Source organism: Corvus cornix, chromosome 1 (genome assembly GCF_000738735.6).
Source record: "Corvus cornix cornix isolate S_Up_H32 chromosome 1, ASM73873v5, whole genome shotgun sequence".
NCBI classification, from domain to species: domain Eukaryota; kingdom Metazoa; phylum Chordata; class Aves; order Passeriformes; family Corvidae; genus Corvus; species Corvus cornix.
Genome location: NC_046332.1, coordinates 24,408,018 through 24,428,382, shown reverse-complemented (window position 1 = coordinate 24,428,382; position 20,365 = coordinate 24,408,018). Strand labels below are relative to the sequence as shown.

Below are 20,365 nucleotides of genomic sequence, written 5' to 3'. Positions count from 1 at the left end.
CCCTGGTCCCCCATTCATGTTATTCTTTGGAACTGCTCTTCCTTTTAGTTGTGTAGATTCAAAAGCCAAGGTCAAAGGGGCCTTTCAGGGCATGTCTATACTGCATGATGCAGTGTTATCCTGCAGCTCCGAAGGAGTGCTGAATGAGCCAGAGTTGGAAGTGCCCTGGAGAGACAAAAGTGTCATTTGGATGAAAGCATCCCATCTTGACTTGGGCACTTAAAGAGATGGAGATTCACCTGTTCTTCTTCCCTTAACTTCTGCTTCTGATTTTCATTGATTCCCTGGCTAAAGTCTGTGCCTTTATTTCCCTCTCATTTTCTTTGGCCTTTTCATTGCTGTGGACTTGTCCCTTCTTCCTTCTGTGTTTCAAAATAATTTACATTACAGCTTCAAGTGAAAACAGCTGAAATGGCAGGGCAAGGGAAGCTGGGATATGATTTTCAAAACCATATAATTTGCTGAAGAATTTAAAAGTCCAACTTTTAAATATACTAAAAGGGTCCTGATTTGAAAGACAGCAGTGTTAGGAACTGACCTGCCCTGAAAATTCGGGTCTTAATTTATGGCTCTTCTATGTAACAAAATTAATTCAGAAGAAACTCGGATGTGAGTCTACAGTGGACTGGCCACTCACCACTAAGTCTATAAGTTTGGGGAACATATTAAGGAGATGTTGTCTGTGTGCCAAAAATTATTTGTGATAAGCTGGAGCATACAGTGCTCGTGGGCTGGGTATGTAGAGAGCTGGCTCTGCCTTTGGCTGTGACTGATGGTGGTGAGCAACTGCCCCGTGTGAACACAAGAAAATGGCCTGACCCTCACCAACTGCACCAGCACAGTTCTGCTGCCAGCCTGCTCCTCCTTCAGGTGGGTGTCTGGGAAAGATGGAGGCTGGGAAGGCTTTCCTCGTCAGGGCTCCCTAGCACTCGGAGGTTCCCTAAAAAGGCCTTGTCAGTGGGAAGAAAAAAAGCTTCTAAAACACTTCTGAAGCGTGATTTGTCTGACCTAGTTTAGGCTCCTACTTTAGGATGATCTGAGTCACACCCTCAAAGTTCCCATTTCTCTTCATTGTCACCAAAGGGAGACCCAGTTGAAGCTCTCAGACATGTTTTACCAGGGGACCCCCATCTCCCAATGGCATGGGGAACAGCCGTGTGGGTTGGCAAGTGCCCGCAAGCTCATGACACACTCTCTTCATCGTGGAGATGAACCCTCAGCAGCACTGGGGCCAGGGCAGAGGCTCCTAAGTCCCACAGGTGTAATTCAAGCTGCCAGTGCACTGCTCCTCAGTGCCTTGGCATGGCATTGCCAGCAGTGACGTATGTCACAGAGATCCTTTCCTCAAATATGATGTCCGCTGCTTTCTACTACTCCACTTCTTACCTCTCTTCTTTTATGATTGCACAGTTTGCCTTCTTCTCTCTGCATGCATTTTCTGAAGCTGAATCTGATTTTCATTACTTAATCCTTTGGTCTGCTTCTGTGTCAGCTGGTACTTGCAACTCTTCCCAGTTTAGTATCTTCTCTGAATGTCATTACCATCTCATTACTTCCCTTTTCTAGTCTGTAACCCAGGACCAACACTGATACCTTCTTGACCCCAAAAGGCACTTCCCTTAAACTGCATACAGATGTAGAGAGCTAGCTAGATTTTTTTTGAAATGCTGTTTGCTTTTCTTAAAATAAATGGTGTACTGGGAACTGCAGTGATATCATAGCAACAGGATGTGATTATGTAGGAGTCTGTACTGAGGGGTATTCCAAAAACTATATCTATATACATATGCATTTATTTGTATAAGCATGCACACATGCATGAATATTTGTGTTAATAATGTAATTAGATGTAATTAAAGAGCAAAGACCTTAGTAATAACCTCAGACAATTTTTTTCTCTTTTACAGGCAGTTTTACATTAAAAATAAATTAGAAGTAACTCCACGGTGTGGCAGAGAAGCTGATGTAGTGACATTAGTGCTAAATAGAGAACAGCATCTGACTGTGCCTCCCAGACTCAGTAAGTGAAATAAGCTAAATTTGAATTTCGGTAGATGAAATCCTAAAAATCCAGCAATTAAAAAAAAAAAAATATTTTTAACACACTCAACATTGTCACACTTTGGTTTCACTGTCGTCTGGGATATTTTTTCACAATGACAGATACAGCTATCCAGCTCGTGTATATTCTGAGAAAACACAGCGTTATAACTTTCCAGACGCGCGCTTGGGAGCGAGCGCATGTGCGCATTAATGCTCGCTGGGGCTCCTGCATCGCCATGATCTCCTGCGCATGCAGACCCATGCACTCCCGCTCCCACACGTGCACGGGGGCTGCCTCCGGGTGTGAACACGCACATCTGCCTCGCAATAGTTCACAGCAATTTGCAGGCAGAGATCAATAGGTGTGGGAATTACTTGGACACGGAAATTACTTGAGATCTATACGGAAGGGAAAGGGATGATTTCTGTGGGTTTGGAAGCTATTCTGCTTTAAAAAAAAAAAAAAAAAGTATCGCAGGAGTATCATTTTCTGTGCCTGTGGAAGGTCTGTGGGATGGACTGAGGGAACAAGGGAGAAAGTTGTCCCGTTCCGTGCTGCAGGACATCGCTATTCAGGGTTTATGCCTGCACATACAGGGAAGGCAGCACGTGCATATATGTTTGCGAGTGTGCTGGGCAGAGGGGTTTCCAACAGCCATTTTAACATATTTGCCAGCTCCCGTTTAGCTCGCAGCTCCCACCTACGGTACTTCACCTGTCCGTGAATATACTGCCTGCCGTGGCAGTACCTCCATTCCCTCTTCTCCCCTCCGTGCCCACCCCACCCCACGCTTTCTTCGCGCATAAATCCCACTCCTGGCCGTGGCCGGGGGCTTCGGCTGCTCCCGTGGGAATAGGGCTGGGGGCTCCCCAGCCGCCCGGTGCCTCCCAGCCCACCCCACCCCTCCGCAGCCCGCAGTGTCCCCTCTCCCCTGTCGCCTCTGTACAGTGGGAAAGTCGTTGGGTAATTGGGTCCAGATTGAAGATTTTAATTATTCATGAGGCTGGCGAGGGACTTGGGGGGGGGTGGGGGTGGCTGCCGTGTGGGGGTGGGGTGGGGAGGTGACGAGTCAGGGAGAGCTGGTGAACAATTCTGGGAAGGGTAGGGAGGGAGGCAGGGAGAGGCAGCGTGTGCATGTGTGATGAGCAATAGCTGTGGACCTTCCAGTTGCTGCTAACTGCCCTGGTGTGTGTGTGTGTGCGCGTGTGCTCGTGTGTGTATGTGTGTGTGAGCGAGAGAGAGAGGGAGAGAGAGAGGGAGGGAGGGAGGGAGGGAGTGGAGAGGGTGGGGGGGAGAGATAAGAGAGAGAAGAGGAAAAGGAGAGAGGAGAAGGAAGGAAGAAGAAGGAAGGAAGGGGACAATACGATCATGCTGTGCTGTATGAGAAGAACAAAACAGGTAGAGCTTAAGATTTTTATATTTCTTTCTGTTAAGAAATCTCCCAGGCTGCTGGGTGTCCGTGGGGTGCGTGTCTGCCTGAGTGTGTGAGGGGCTGGGGTAGGGGCTGGGGTAAGGGGAGGAAATTTCAGCTGCTTTCAGCAGACGTCTCTTTTGCAATTCTTTAGCATCTTGCGACTGAAGGTTCTTTTCACACCCTGCAACGTGACTGTTTTGCCTTTACGGGGCTGGTGATGTGGGGAAGGGGGGTGGCCTACATGTACATTTGGGGGAGCTACCAGAATCCCCCCTCTATTCTTCTTCTTCTTATTTTTTTTTTTTTTTTAATAGGGGCAGTTATATTGCCTAGGATTTTCTGTCTGTGGTTCTGAGGGTGTGGATGGGGCGGGGGGGGGTGGGGGGGGGAGAGGTGGAGGGGAGTGTTGCGGCTGGCAGGAAATGTGATGAGATCTGGCTCTACCTTGGAGATAAAGGAAGCAATTCTTCATCTTATGCAAAAAAAGAACGGATGCCCAGTGAGCCTTGATCCCTGGGCAGAACGCTCTCAATTGCTCCCGTTTCTGATGAATGGGAGATGCTTTATGTGCCTGTGCTGTGAGGTGGCTCGGAGGACAGGTGTATTCATTTTTTTGTGTTACAACAACCTGAGCAAGAATTAACCTGAAGGAATTTTTTTTTTTTAACCTATTCTATAGTGAAAAATCCAATTAATTAATAACAAAAGCATTAGACTAAGGAGGGGGAGAGTCACCCTCTTTGCAATACCCTTCATAGTACAACCAGTTAGACAACTGTGCACCAGCTGGTAAAGAGACAGAGGACCACGCCTCTGTTAGCTCCGAACTCGGGTGGGATAAGAGAAGCTCACGGTGTGAACCTGTTGGAAACCCGTTCATTTTCTTTCCTGGTACCGCCCGGCTTTTGCTATAAGGGAATTGGGATGATGAGAAGGTTTGGGTGGTGGCTAGTGTTCAGTGTCAGAATTTTTGTGTCCAAAATGATAATGAAATTAGGAAAAAAAAGCTACTTAGATCATTTCCCCCTCACCCTTCCCCCTTTTATTTTGTGTGAAAGCCCAAACCTGCTCCTGATTAAGAAAGCCTGTTTTGGCTGAATCTCTTGGACTTCCTCGGGAGGATGCTGGATTTATGCAGTTGGAACTTTGAGGCAGGAACTGACCCTAGATATCTTTGTAAGACATTATAGAAACTTCCAAGAATTACGGATTTGTAGGAGCTCTGGTCCTTGTTCTGAGCACAAAACTCAGTCTTTAGGCACAGCACCATTCTGGTTACTTTCTTTATATATGCATACATTTCTGTGTCTTTTACAACGTAGCACTGCAGTATTCTGTTCACACGCTGATGTGAGTAACTACAGCACAGTGTTGAAAGAAGATTCAGGTTAAAGTGTGTTTCTGAATGGGGATGTGTGTGTTAGCAAACGAAGGAGAAATTTGTAGAATAATGGGGAGGGGCAAGTGATTGGGATAGAAAGAGACCCTGCGTCATCCTGTGTTTTTCCTCATGCAGGTTTTTCAAATGCTGTGCAATTAATGATATGCTCACTAAAATCTGGAAGGAGGGGGTGAAGGCTGGGGAGGGGGGAACACATTGCAGTCAGACAGCAGAGCACGTTCTGGTGGCAAATACGGGATGAAAAGAGCAGAGGAGGAGAAGAAAGGCAGACGGAGGCAAAGTGACAGAGCAGTGGGTGGAGGTGCACTGCAAATTTTAAAATAAAGTAGGCGCTCTGGGGTTCTTTGGAGTCCGAAGAGAGCTACTGGGGAAGAGGGATCATTCTGCCCATACCGTCGCGGGTTGGGCATTAAAGCTCCTGAATGACATTCTGATGTACCTGCTCTTTACATCCGTCTGGGTTTACTCCTGTCGTTGTGTATTCTGTGGTGTTTAGCGATGCGTGGCATGCGGGTACCTTGCTCGCACAGAGCCCTCTGTCCCCGCTCCCACACGAATCCACCGCATGGTACACACCCCTTTGCGCGTGCACGAGCAGCTCGCAGCCCCGCTCTGCGCGCCCTCGCGTCCGTACTACACGGATACGCACGGGCACACCGTGCGCTCGCTGCACATGCTTTCCTGAGCCTCACGCAGCCACACAACCCGATTGTGTCTGCCCGAGCGTATTCGTGGGTATTGCTGGGCTCGGAGCCCAGCTGCTGCCCCCTGTACCTGAATACACACCGCAATTGCCAAACTGGCAACACAGCAGCTTGCTCGGGAAAGCTGATGATACACCAGAGAAAGCTCTGATTGGGAGAAGAAAAAGACCTCAGTTTTCAGCTTGTGCTCTTCCTCTGTCCCCACCCAGACTCTTCACAGAGAGAAAAAGACGGAATGGGTTTTTCAGCACTGGCAGGAGTTTTCTTCCCAAAATAAAAACAGCTCTCCTCAAATTATTTTTCAGGGAAGTCCCTGGTGTCCCACCTTTCTGGCAGCTAAAGAGCAAAACGTTGAAATTACAGGCTTGGGCGTGGAAGAAATCTCTTCACATTTGTGTCTAGGTGTGCCTGTGTGTGTCTGTCCTCCCACCCCTCAGACACAAATATGTTCACACACTCATACCTTGCAGATTATTCTTTCTTGTGGGTGCGATGCCAGTGTGAAGAGTGAAGTATTTGACTGACTGACTGTGCCCGCCCATGAGAGATGTAGATAGCTAAGTGTTGTCATTTCTGCCTACAGCTGACTGCAGCTCTGAATCTGAGCCCACAAAATATTCAGCTGAAAGGTAGTATAACTGAAAGGCTGGGTCGAGCTATATCTGAAAAACTGAACTCAACCCTTACTGCCACTGAGAGATGCAGTCAGTAACACGCAGGGCTGGGCAGTGAGATAGGTGGCTAGAAATGCAAGTGTTGCATGCACTGCATTCTAGAACAGATGGACGTTATGGGGGTATGTGCTTGGTATTGGATTGCATGAGTGATTAAACAATAACCCGCAAGCAGGTTTCCCACTTGTGGGTGAGATGAGTCTCATTCATCACCAGCCATAGACGATGGCTTCCCTCCCATTCTGTCTTCTCCTCCTCACCCCAGCGCCAGAGAGCCAGCGGCTGCAAAGGTTTAAACCTGCCACACCCAGCAAATCAAAGGAGGGAGAGGGGAGAAGAGGCAGTCTGCATTTCTTCCCCCTTCCACACGAGCAGCATGAATAAACAGGGCTGTACCTCTAAAGATGCAGTTTAATGCAATTGGAAAAGGCAAAAGCATTAGGGAACAGTTCTAGCAATTACAGCCAGCCGGCGAAGTGGCTTGTCATTCCAGGAACTGCAGAGGTGTACAAGAAGGAGGAAATGGAGAAAAAGAGAGAGAGGAAGATGCATGCAGAGTTAAGGTTTTCTTGCCTCAGGATATTAAAATGTCTCAGGCTTCATTTAGAATAACTTAATTATACTGCACAATTCAGATGCTTCAAAACTTGCAAGGCGTGGTCTTACCTTTAAACACTGCCGTGGACAGAGGAAAAGGGGTATTTTAAAGGAGCCACACCTCTCCTCCCACCACTTGCCAGCATGGTGTAAATCACCACAGACTACTGACTTCAGGGCAGAGGCACTTCGTGTGCACCAAGGGAGAGTCTAGCCACTGCCTCTGCCTTTCTGAGAGACACTGAGCAGCTTCTCTGCTTCTTCCAGTAAACAATTGTGCCATGGAAGTTTAATTACTCCAGGTCCTTACTATTTCTCTTCCTGGGGCAATACCCCTGAGATTTCTACTGAGCAGGGTATCTCCAGAGAAACATCCCTCCCATCACCCTGTCCTCCACTGCCTTTGCTAACTATTAGAGACATTGATTTCTCCTAGATCATGTAATGTTCTTAATGGCACAGACAAGCCCCCCCTCCTAGGGAACTAATTGCAGGCAGAGATTCCAGTGGGAGAAGGACAGCCGTAGTGCTTAGTGGGAAAGAAACCAGTCTGTGGATCCGAATTGTCTGTAGCCGCTTGCTCCTGAATCGAAGTCCCAGCAAGAACCAGTCAGGCAGTACCTGCTGGTATACAGAAGCATCCCTGTCTAGAGGGCTGCAGTGAATCTTCTGTGTGACCATGCCAGGCTGGGGACACGTGTGCAGCCCAAGGAACCAACATGTATTATCTGAGGACTTGTCCTGGCCCAGTGCTGGGGCTGCCTGGATGATCTCAGAGCTGTTCCTGCCTCAGGGTAAGGAAGTGAGCTGTAGCTCACAGACTCTGCCCATGCCATGCTGAGAGGGTGGGCATCACTTGGGGATGAGGATGAGAGGGACTCCTCCTTTTGTCATGTGGCTTTGACTGACTACAAGGAGAAAGTGCAAAGAGTTTTCACCTCAAATTCACTCTAATTTCAGGCCAGCTGTCCTGGACCCTGAGATTAGCTCAGTTGGTTAGAGCATGGTGCTGTTACCACCAAGGTTGTGGGATCAATCCCTGTGTGGTCCATTCACTTAAGAGCTGGACTTGATGATCCTTGTGGATCCCTTTCAATTCAGAATATTATCTGATTCGGGTTCTGTGATGCCATCCCAGGATCTAGTACCCGTCCTGCACAGACATTATACTTCCCTCTCCTCATTTCCCAGAGAGCAGGAATTTCTCACTGCTGGCAGCTGCCAAATTGCAATGCCTCCTTGGGCAGGTGAACCAGGCCCATTGCCCCTTGCAAGATGAAGGCAGGCTGATAGTCTTGCATGATGCAAACAAAGGGTGTGTATTCCTGCTTGGATTTGCTGGGCTTGTGCTGTGAGGCGTGTGCTCCTCATAGTGACTCGTGTGCTCCATGTGCTGTCCACAGCAGAGGACATGTTGCAGAAGTGGGTTCTGCCTGATCTCTAGCAAGCAGACATGTATCTGCTGAGGGATCGGTGCATTAACCGGTAAAACAGCAGCTATAGCCTGAAGGTTGCCTCTGCTTTTGGCTGAGACAATTTGAAACAAAAGCACCAGAATCACAGAATATTCTGAGTTGGAAGGGACCCACAAAGACCACTGAGTCCAACTTTTAAGTGAATAGTCCCTGTAGGATTGAACCCACAACCTTGGTGTTATTAGCACCATGCTCTATAAACGGAGGCCTCTGCATGGCTGTGGAAGGCTGGTGGTGCATTGCTGACTGCCATTTGCTCAGTGCATGCACTGCTGGCCCATGCCTCCTTCCTTCTGTACAACTCTCCCATTGTCCTTTTCCTGAACATAAATGACTTGTGATTACTTTGTTGTTTTGGGCTTCCTCCCTACACTGGGAGGGCTTTATTTGGATTTCAGAATGAACAACAAGTCTGATGACAGTGCCAGGCTAAAGACACCTGAGGATGAGAAACCTTTTGATGGCAGGTTTCTTTTTTGATGCCCTTTGGAAGTCACTGTGTGCTTCCCCTGTTTGCTGTGAATCTGACAAGTCTCATAGGTAGATTTGGCAGCAGTCCTTCCCTGTCTGCATCTAAGTTTTGAAATCCCAGTAATCAGTGTTGTAAAGAAACAATCATAACCCTGTAGCTCTACACAGAGGAATGTCGGGTTGATAAGAGGAGGTTGGTGATCCAGAAAGGTGTGGTGGAAGGTACAAATGCTTGCTGGTAGAATATCTTGCTGTGGAAGTACCAGAGCAGGTATCCAGATGAAACACCTTTCAACATCTGAAGTCCAAAATCAAAGTCTGGAATCCATCCATGTTCATTTAATCTATAATTCCAAGATCCTCCTGAGCACACCAGGAGGGGACATGCAACCTCAGAGCTCTGATGGCCTCATGTGGAGAAGGTGTTTATATTTCCTTAGGGCTCTCTCTATCACCTGCTGAGTGTGTGTGTAAAACTCGATGGCTTTTCATGGTTGTGAGCACCACAGGACAGTATATAGGAATTGGTTTAAGGAGAGCTGGTTTCTCTTTCTGGCAGGGCTATTAACCTGCTTTCTGACTTGATCTAAGCGTACATTCTCTGACTGTTATGGCCATCTCTGCAAGATGCTTCTTTAATTTGGAAACTAAACAATTAGTGTGGGGAAAAAAAAAAGGGAATCAGAAGCCCTCAAGTGAGAGATGCTTTAGACAGGCAAAGCTCTGCTTTATCCATCCTCAGTCACTCCTGCAGTGCTAGGATGTTTATTAGCCCCTTGAGTTCCTTTAACACAAACCATTGATTTTTTTCCCAGACGCAGGCTTTATTATAATGGATCAGAGCCTGAGAGTAGGGCTACAACTTAGTTTTCTCCCCACTATTCACCAGAGTGGTAGCTCCTCCCTGACCAGCACAGTGATCCAGCCTACAAGATGTGTATGGGGTGAAGGAATAGTGTAATGAAAATAGTGATTTGTTTTTAATACAGCAAAAGGAATTTGTGCTCTTGGAGTTACACTGATCCTGCTGTCTCCACCTGTTACTCATGCTGTCCCTTCTCCCCATCTGTTCTGCTCCTTGACTTCCCCCTGCTCCCTTGACCATGCAGTCCTCCTGCCACTCCTTCTCTCCCCTAGCTGGGTCCCAACCCTCTGTTATGCTGTGTTTCTTGGGGACTCCTGCTGGCAGCATCAGCCACTACTGCCAGGGTCTGGCTCCCTTCACCCTTCCTGGCACTGGTATCCGAAGGAAAACTGGGTTCCTTCTTTGTGCTCCAGTTGCTTTTGTATCTGCTCCAGTTCTCCACTTGGGCAGGAGTTGCAGCTGCTACAAATGAGCATCCCTAGACAGAGACAGCAAAGTGGTGCATCTTCACCTCTCACCTTGCCATTGGCATAGGTAGAAGGTTGCCCAGCCCCACTGGCAGCTGGGAAGGCTATGCAACAAAAGCAATGCAGTACAAACTAATGTCAGCATTCCTGCTTTCCTGATGGTTCATGCTCCTTCCAGGCTTGTCCCTTGGCTTCTAATGCCACTGTTGGGTGGCAGGCTGTGCTCCAGCTGTATTGTTGGCCCAAGACAGAATGTCCTGAACCTGCCAACCAGGGTTGGTTGGCATTTATGTCTCAAAAGGGAGGCCAGGATGTAGTTACAGTCTCTTAAATTATGACCAATAAATGTCAGTCCCGTTCATTACTCATCTTGCAACTGAAGTTTCTTGAATTAATTCCAGCCGTAATCACAGTATATCTCTATTTATAGAAAGCTGGGACATCTCACAATATTTAGGCATTCTCTCTGGAGGATACACCTTTCTGTAAGAGCTGGTAATTAGTAAAGCTAAAAGGCTCCAAAAGAATATCACTTACTTGGTTTGAATGCCCTTAAAATTCAGGGGTGCAGGGGAGTGTGTTTGGATCTGGACCCCTTCTCATAATCACCTAGAAGTGCTACTGTGCTCTCAGGAGCTTCAGTTTTTTTATTAATTTGGATCATTTCTAGTAATTGGTAATGTACAGAATAATTTTCAGTTTTGGTTACCCTTATAATTGTTAAGACTATTATCAATTAGCATTCAGTTCATCAGACTATTGAGTGGAGTCTAATCCATTTATTTTATTAATAGTATCCAATGACCTTATAAATCTGCAATGTTAAGTACTCCAGGGTGTGCAGGTTGGGCACCATGGTACTATGCTGTACTCTTTTGCAGAAGAGGCCAGTCATTTATATTAATTCAGATTGAAATCATCAGGATGTAAACCACAATGGTTTTAATCTGACCACTGTTCTCCTTGTATCATTCCACCTTCTGTCTGCCCACAGCTTTAGGAGTAAGGCATTCAGTGGTGGATTTATAAATAATTTAACAAAAGGTCACCTAGGTTTGGAAGGGTAGACATATAGAAACAAGTGTCAGTTGCTGATTTGCTGACAGTAAAATTGCAGCCATTTGGTTTCATGTGAGAGTGAAATCACCTGCTGAGCAAATGCAAGGAGGGCATCACCTGCTCCTTTGTGCCTGAGAAGAGTGGTGAAGCTGGGACACAGTACAGGAATGATGGGGAACTGAGGCAAGGGGGCTTTTAGAAGCTGGACCAAAGTTTACCCCCAGCAGGGATGCTTCACTGTCTTCCCTAGAACTGGGGACACCTTTCACCTTACCTAGTGTTAAAATTTTAATTCTTGGCTTGTTATGTTGGAGAAGTCAGACCGGCATCTTGCAACAACTTGGATGCACAGGCTGAGATGATTCTGTCAGAATGGAGGCTTTGCCTGATCAACGGTGAAAAACTGTGGCTTTAACCCTTCCTGCTGTTTGCATTTCCAGTGGAAAACCCAGAAGAATTTCAAGGCCTGCATAGAATTTTGAGGACTGACAACCAGAACAGAAAATTGATGTTTAATATTGACTGTTAAAATTGCAGTCAAAGTCATGATAGGGATGCAACCAGTCCTGCCTAAAGCACATCACTGGCAAATGGCCTTTCCCTTGTATCCTAAATTCCACTCAGAATACCAGCTAGAAGAGATAAAACCCTAAGGAAAGGACAAATGGAGCAAGGAAAAAAAGATCTCCCCCCAAAATAACTGAAGAACTGAAGCCAGCTGAAATCTCCATGAAGTAAACAGAAGCTGGATAACTTCAGAGAGTAGTTAGCAGAGTTAATATGTGAAGCAGTACTTGAAGCTCGCTCTTATATGGTAAAACTGGATATGCAGCAAAAAGAACCCTCCATTATGATGCTAGTGCACAAGATTCTGTAGAAGACAAAAAAAAAAAGACAAATTAGTGAAAAATGACCCCCAATGACTCATAGGAACTTTTAGCAAATCTTCTTTTAAAGCTCAGTTAATTCTTACTTATATTCATTGTTTTCTTCCTTTCAGTGGTATGGTTCCACAAATCAGGAAGAGATACTATGAGACAATGCCTTATCTTGTAGAATTTCATTACTCTTTCATCACGGTGTGACTGTCAAGAGGAGTCTGAAATGTATCACAGTATTTTACCATTGTTCTGAACTGAGAAATAAGGGATTGTTCTAAACTGAACTACGTTCTTAGAGGTGTCTGTCATAGGCTGTAGAACTTTAGAGCTTCCTTCCTTTCTAACTGTGGAGGTGCCTAAAGCCCTCAGATAATTACACTTAAAACTGTAAAATCCCCGTCACATTAAAAGGCTGCATACTGGCATGCCTAGATGATCCTTAGTTTTATAACCCTTAATCAGCTCAATACACAGACAAATAAAATACTAATTGAGCCAAGCAGGAGAGTGAAATAATATCATCCTGACCCTCTCTGTTTATGATGCTCATGGAGAGGAGGGAAGAGCTGTGGTTGAAGCTTTACATCAAGCATTGTCAATAAGGCCAAAGTATTTTATGCCCATTTTGCATATCTTCAGTAACATGATCAGCTGCAAGCTGATGGTTAAGACAGTTACCAGGAGCCACAAAGGAGGAAGACCAGGATCTAGGAAAAGGGCAGGACAAGTCAGGATGTACTGATGTAAGATCGTTCTTTCAAGTCATCCTGGCTTATTTACAAAGGTGAAGGAAATAATCTCTGAACCATAAGCTTTGAATGCTTTGAAGACTCGTGAGGGCTGGATGAGGTGTCAGAAGGCTGAAAACAAGCAGAAGATAAGAAATTGCAGACTACCTGGTTTAACTTCATTCCTGGGGAAAAAAAAAAAAAGGTGGAAATAATCAAATAAAGGAGATTATTAGGAGCCAGCACAGATCTGTCAAGAACAGATCACGTCAAACTAATTTAGCTTTCTTCTGTAACAAGCCTTGTGGATACAGAGGAAGTAGTTGTCATACCTTGTCATTTGTAAGGATTTTGACATTATCTCACAGTCTTTTATCATAAATGAAGCAAAGAAACATGTTCCAAAGGAAAGCATTACAGCAGGGATGCAGAACTGGTGTAGATAATTTTACTCAATGAGCAATTCTCACTGATTTCCTGTTGCAACGGAAGACTATTGAGCAGGTTGCCACAAGCTTCTGCTGTGGCCTGCTAGTGCTTCATATTTTCATTAAATACATTGTACTTTATATTACAATTTTAACCTGGATAGCTGTCTAGAGGAAGTGTTTTATAAAATCTGCAGATGGCATAGACCAGGTATAGGCTGGGGGAAACAGCTATAATTCAAGAAAAGCTTGTCAAACCAGCGACCTGGTTTGAACAGCATCAGAGTGAATGTGAAGTGCTCTCTCTGGGAATGATTCCTAAATTGCAGCCAGTTGTGCATGGGAGACCACAGGCTGTCCTTCAGGAGGGAAGACAGGGTCTCTAGAGGACCACAAGTTCAGTCTTAGTCTAGAACGTTGTCCTGTTGCCAGGAAGGGAAACAGCATCCTACCAGGCTGTGCAAGTAGGAGCACAGGCTGCAGACACATCTCAGAAGCCTTCAGCTCTGATGTGCACATTTAGGACTCAGCTGAAATGTCCTGCCTTAGTCTCATACTGCACTCTAAGGAGGTATGGTCCAGCGAGAGGATGTGCAGACTGGGATAGTGAGAATTGCTTGAGGTCAAAGGAGAAAAGACTGAAATAATTAGGGTTGTTTGATCTAAGAGGAATAAGGCCAGAAGTGGTCCAGATGCTAGTCTAGCAAGTACAAGAAAATAGGAGTAATCTGTTCTTGCTGCCCCTGATGTATAAAACTAGGAGTAATGGTCTTTAATGGGATGTCCAAAAAGAATGTGATGCACTGGGATATATTGAGTAAACTGTGGAAGCTCCAGTCACTGAAGGGCTGTAAGAAGTACCTCTGGACCAGAGGATGGACTAAATGGTCTCTTGTGCTCTTCCAACACTATTTCATATGATTATTATAAAATATTCACCAAATCAGAAACTGGACCCAGCCTGTCCTCTTGCAGATGTGTGCTTAAGCAGTAGGATATAAAGTGATATTTACTTCTGTATGCTCTCTGTCTCTGGCCTGATGCTTATTTAATTCTTCCATGAGAAAAGCCAAGGAGCTTAAGGAAGAAAAGCTGGGAGCAGCTTGCTCTAAAAAGTCATTTGTAGGAGGGAGGTAAGGCTTGAGATCTTTTCAGGTACAGTAGAGAGTTGAATCAACATCTTCAAAAATTTAGGGAAGCTAGTGTGTCCACTGAGATAGTGAACAAATACCTATCTACTGCACGCTGTCAGAGAGAAACTAGAGTTGTTTCATTCAGTGCAGAGACTCTGGGTTTGGAATCCAAACCGGAAGGTACCTGCCCAATAACCAGAGAAAGGTGTCTAAACCCAGACTGTTTAGATGTCACTCTGTCTTCAGCATTTGTTATAGGCAGGTTCAAAAGGCATTCACTTGGTGTGTTATGGTACTGAGGTGCCCAGTTCTACCCATATTTTCTAGTGGACTTAAGACTATGGCATCAGCAAGACATCTCACCTTCTTCCTAGACTTAGCTCCAACATCCATCTCCTGAACCCAGACATCTGCTGGAACTCCACACTGAAGTGCCCTTTTCATCATCTTCACAAGAGAATTATTACAAGGGATTTATCAAATGGTGGCTTCTTCTACCTGCCTGACATGAATTGTCTCAAAGCATTTCTATGGCAGTCACTCAGAAATTGCCAACCAGAGTGCTGTACTCCTACTAGAAGTCACCTTCAGTGCTTAATCCCCTCTGCTGCCATTATGATGTGTCCTAGTGGTTGCTGAGAATACAGAATAAAACATACTGAGATAGAATATTCACCTTCACTGGATATATTCTCTTGCAGGAGAAGAGCTAGTGCTGCATGGGAATACAGAAGAACTAAAGCTGATCTGTGGTATCTTCCAATATCTCATGCTAAATCCATACAACCCTCGGGAAGATACCCTTTGTTTATTCCTAAGTCTTTTCACAACACAAGAGGGGGAACAAGACACCCTGCCTATAGTCAGGATTACCCAACTTCTGGCAGATGAGATAAATTGCGATAGTCAAAGACAATCTTTTCATCTACATTAAACTTTATTGAGCTTTTCCTGTTTGGACAAGAATTTTCTTGGTAGGGGTCTTCTTCAAATAGGCACTGTGGTTTTTTAATTTATTTGTCTGTTGAGATTAGAGGAATAAAACTTTGAAAGTGCAAAGAATTTTGCAACCATTTAATAGGTAACAGTTGCATCTTTATAATACAAAGGAGAATGTTATGATTTCAAATGATGACATTTCCTATTTTCTCCCTTTTTAGTTTACATTTTAAAAAGAAGATTAAACACCTTTATTAAGCATACATTTAGTTTTCAAAGTCAAACACTTAGAATGCAGAAAATTAATTAAAAGGGTTGCCTATCCATCTTTAATTTGTCTTCTCTCATGAATAGACATAAAAATGTGGCTCTTAATTATAAGATCAAACACTAGTGCCTTTTTTTTCCAAAGGATCCCTGTCTCATTCAGTGCATGGAATGGAATATACTTCGGAACTGAATGAGTTTTGCCATAAACGAAGCTGATTTCTATAGGTCTCCTGTTTCATTTACTGCCAGTGATGAAGGTTATGTATTGAATTGGGCAGGGGGCTGTTCAAAAACAGCAGAATGGTCTCATATTTTGGCAATTGAATACTGCCCTGAAGAATTAGGCTTTTTCCTGCCTTTTGTCACAAGTTCCTCCGTGATATGAAAAGACCACATAAATGAGGTTTTCCATGGGTGGCCACTAATTGGTGTGTTCTCATTTTCTGGGTTCTCAGTTTGAGACACCTGGGGTCTGACTTGCAGAACTGCAGAGCTGTTATTGTACGGAGGTTTGCTGTCAACACACACAGAGCTGGGGAAATACTAATCCAAGGCATCACAAATTAGGGACCCAAAATTCATCGTTGCTCTGGCCATTTTGACCTTAGCTGCTTTTTGTTTGATTTTAGTGTGTGCAAAATAGAGATAACAACCCTACCTATCTCCGTTGGTTCCATGGCTACCTATCCATTAAGGCTCATGAAGCAATCAGATATTCTGGCAAAATAGCACCACAGAAAAAGACCATGAGGAAATCAGTATTCAGTGATGGGTTTGAGTGGTGTGTGGCAAATAAGGCACTTTGGTGTGCTTGAAATTAGGATAACAGGAAAATACTGAATTGCTACCCACTCTGTGAGCTCGTCTGTCCTTTGTAGTCGCTGAGGTGGGGGGGACACTTTCAAGGAAAAAAAGATACAATAAAGACTATTGAAAGGCATCTGTGCAAGGAAGTCAAAGTGGGGTTTCAGAGGTAATCTCCATTTTACATTTTCCTCTTCCACTTTTAACGTGTGCCCAGAAAGATGCTTGTAAGGCAGGCTTTTTATGTAATACATGAGTCACATTACTTTTGACTTGTGCCTGTGAATGATGGGTTGCAAAATAATTGGGAAAAAATGGGCCAAAGGTGTTATCACTGAAACTAGTACTACACTTTTCATTGATGCTGGAGGATGTCAGCTTAGATCCTTAACAAACCAATCCTGGAACACTCTTGTTATTATTCCATTTGTATGTGAGGAAACTGAGGCACAGAAGAAAGTGGAATAATCTGCTGCAGTAATTCTGTCTGTTTTCTCTGTAGACAACCAACAGATTTTAAACTAGCATTCACATTCCTTGGAAGGAATTAATGTAGAAAGGACAGAAGAAAGATAGGTTTGTCCCTCCCTTCCTCCCTTCTCCTCACCTGGAATAAGTAGTTTGATTAATGAAAATAATTTGTTTGCTTTATTTGCCAGTTGTTTTTTATTTGTGTCTGCGGGACATGTATCTGCCTGTGGGACTCTGTGGGAGGATCTCGTAAGGAAGAACTGACCATGAAGTAGTGGAAGCAAGCAGGTCTGTGCTATCCTAGGTCTTGTATTCTGAGCTTGTGCTGTGCTCATGAAGTTCAGGCTCTTGGTTGCTGCCCTGGAGGATCTCCAGGTGGGGAGGGTGTGCTTGCAACAGGGTCTGGATCATAAGCTCCACAGGAGGATGGGCTTAAGAAAGAGATCAGAGCCTTCAAACTGCGCTTAACAGGGAGCCTAAGAAGAGGCAAGAACCTTGGTGGTACACTGTCATACACTTTTATCGATGAGACCCTTCTCCGTACTCTGAATATGCTGTTGCTATTGTGGACACCATGAATATTTGCATTGCCTTTCTTAAATCTCTGGTGTATAAGATGGGAGACAGTTTTCTGGTCAGGCACAGGTGGGGAATTTTTCCTGCCGTGGTTACATGTGCTGGCTGTTGCTGAGCTGTTGTGTTGCCTCCTAAGTGTCTATGTCCATGAATTATCCCCAGAAGAAAATTTACTTCTCCAAGAGGTGCACAAAGCAGCCTAACATGCTCAAGGGAGAGTTTTTCTTAGGAGAGACTGAAATGGAAATACAGAAGTCCCAGTACAAAAATTCATTAATCTTGTTGGGGGGGGGGGAAGCAACTCTTGGGCTCTGTGTAAGCATGGAAGAAGAGTAGTGACTATGTCTGTTGTCCTGAAATGTGCCAGCATGGCATTACACTGTAAACACACCAAATCTAATCCCTGGTCATGGTTTGAAGCCTATGCCTTATGAGGACACCTTGTCTTTTATTTGAGGACCTTCTGCTGAGATTTCCTCTGTGGTAGCTTAAGAGACTGTCCTCCTGCTCCTCTGGAGTTAAATCTCTGTCTGCCAGGACTGGTGCAAAGCTGATAGTCAGGACAGAGTGATCAGAAGAGAGATTTCATGCAGGCAGTGTTGGTGGCCAAAAGAGACGTTCTTGTTGGCAGGTCTGGAGGAAGGACACTGTCCCTCTGCCACTTCACAATGGAAGTGGAGAGGCTGTCAGTGTAGGGAAGAAAGCGACCTTGTTGCCAAATGAAAATGTGGTTGTCTCTCTGGGCCAAACCTGATGCATGTTTTCCAGGAAGGCAGTGGAAATGTAGATCTTCTGTTAGCTTTTGTGAGATGGTGGGGATTTTATGGTCCCTGCTACTCCCAAAGCAGATGGGATTTTGGTCTAACTTTGCAGCAACCCTTGTGGAAATATGCACTGCCTCAGCACAGGAATGGAGGGGGTGGCAGAAAACGCACCGGACTAGGTCAGGAGATAATTTTAGTGGAAATATCTGTGACCATGGGGCTTCACTGGCTTCTTATCCCTCTAGAAGGAGAAGAACTGACCACAGCAGATAATACTGTACCTTGTATTACAACTTCCACCTGCTCTGGAACTTCATGAAGGGGCTTTACTAAACTAAGGTCAGCCTTCCCATCTCACAAAGTGCAGTAAGGGCCCCATTGGCAGGGGGGCCTTTGCTTCTCTTCTGTGGTTTTGACCTGTCCCTGCAGAGGGCAAAATGTGCTTCTTGTTGCTCTGCTTTGCTAAATCCATCCAGTTCCATCTTTCACGTACGATTCATTTTCTCTCAGCTTCACACAGTATGGTATCATTGATGCTGATATCCCCAACCTGGAATTTTTCAACTTGTCTTGGGTACTTGCCTCTAAGCTCTTCTTGCTGTCAGGTGCAGCAGACAGCAGAGGATGCCGAGTACCTCTAAGGGGTACCATACAAAGCAATTCTGCTGTTTGGAAATCCATCTGTGAAAGCTGAGCAGCACAGAAATGCCTGGAGAAGTTAATCAGAATTGGAAATAGGCACAGTTTTTAAAGAAAACACAAGCTTCAAGTACTGTGATGTAAGCAGGAGGTCATTTTACTGCCAGTGGCAGTGAAATAGTGCTCAGTTATACAGAGCATGGAAAGTGCTGAACAGGATTTCTGCCATTCCTTTGCTCCACTTTTATCAACGCCCTGTGCTTCTGCCCTGCAGCAGCCCTGCTATTCCAGCTCTGATATTCCAGGGTAGCTCTGGAGCTGACAACAACTAGGCAAGGGTATAGCTGATCCTTTGAACAAAGTAATTCTCTGTTCAGTAGCTTTTTTGTACATATTAAATGATTAAATCTTCAGGGGGCTTTTCCCTGATGCACTAATTGTGCATTCATTAAATTGCCAGATAAGATGTACTTTCTATTAATTTATTTTTTGCTAAGAAAAGCCCTTCATTTTCCACTGATAATCCTGCCTCACCTAATTCAAGGATGGACAACCTGTGGCTTTGGACCCAGAGGTAGATACTGAGCGATTGACATATAACTCCCACAATGGAATCACAGAATCATTTAGGTTGCAAAAGACCTTTAGGATCATCGAGTCCAGCCTTTGTCCAATCAGCACCTTGTCAACTAAACCATGGCACTGAGTGCCACATCCAGTCATTTCTTGAACACCTCCAGGGGTGGTGACTCCACCACCTTTCTGGACACCCCATTTCAATGCGTGGCATCCCCTTCTGTGAAAAAATTCCTCCTCACGTCAAACCTGAACCTCCCCTGGCGCAGCTTGGGGTTATGGATATATATTGTATTACTGCCAGCACACTGCTGATGTTAGGACTGCTTTTTTATCAGTATCTCCATGTAGGAAGAAGTTCCCAGGGTCTTCTGAGGCCACTAGCTTCCTACAAGCACTGGGACTCAGCTGGGCACCCAGCCTTATCCCATCCCACACTGGATGCTGGCACCCTGGGGAGCCATTGCTTGTTTCTGCCTGGGAGCTGCTTGTTGAAAAAGCCCTCACCTTGCCTAAGGTACTGGATAGGAGGTTGACACCTCTTGGAAATTGAAAGTTGTTTTGGGTTTTTTGTAAGATACTGATGAAGCCAAGAGGTTTGAGCTCCCATGATGTAGTTAATTACATTTTAAAAAGTGAAATTTGGGTAAGAGTTGCATTATCCCACATTATTGGGAGTGGAAATAGACTTCAGCAGCAATACGAGCTAATATATGTGTGATAAAGACCACAGAGAAACTGTGTTAGAAGAAAGTTATTAAAGATGCTAAAGCAAGTATAAAAAAAATAAACCAACACTGGAAATGTAGTTGCCTGTGCAACCTCAGTATGGTCTCCTCTTGTGAATGCATTTCAGTACACTTCTAATAACAGGAACACATTTTTCTTTTCAGGGATTCTGACTGCATTCGGGTCACAGAATGGAGAGTGCTCACTTAATGAGCAGTTATTCAATATTTTGAATTCTCATAATAAGTCAGTGTG

At 44.9% G+C, this 20,365-nt stretch overlaps 1 protein-coding gene across 1 annotated transcript in view; it reads left to right on the top strand.

Annotated features, from left to right (window-relative positions):
- Window positions 1-3,132: 3,132 nt before the first annotated feature.
- GAP43 (growth associated protein 43) overlaps window positions 3,133-20,365 on the top strand; it is a 58,293-nt gene continuing 41,060 nt past the window's right edge. The window contains exon 1 of the mRNA XM_039558949.1: window positions 3,133-3,442. Within this exon, the coding sequence (XP_039414883.1) occupies window positions 3,413-3,442 (30 nt within the window). The 5' untranslated portion in view covers window positions 3,133-3,412. The remainder of the gene's footprint in view (window positions 3,443-20,365) is intronic.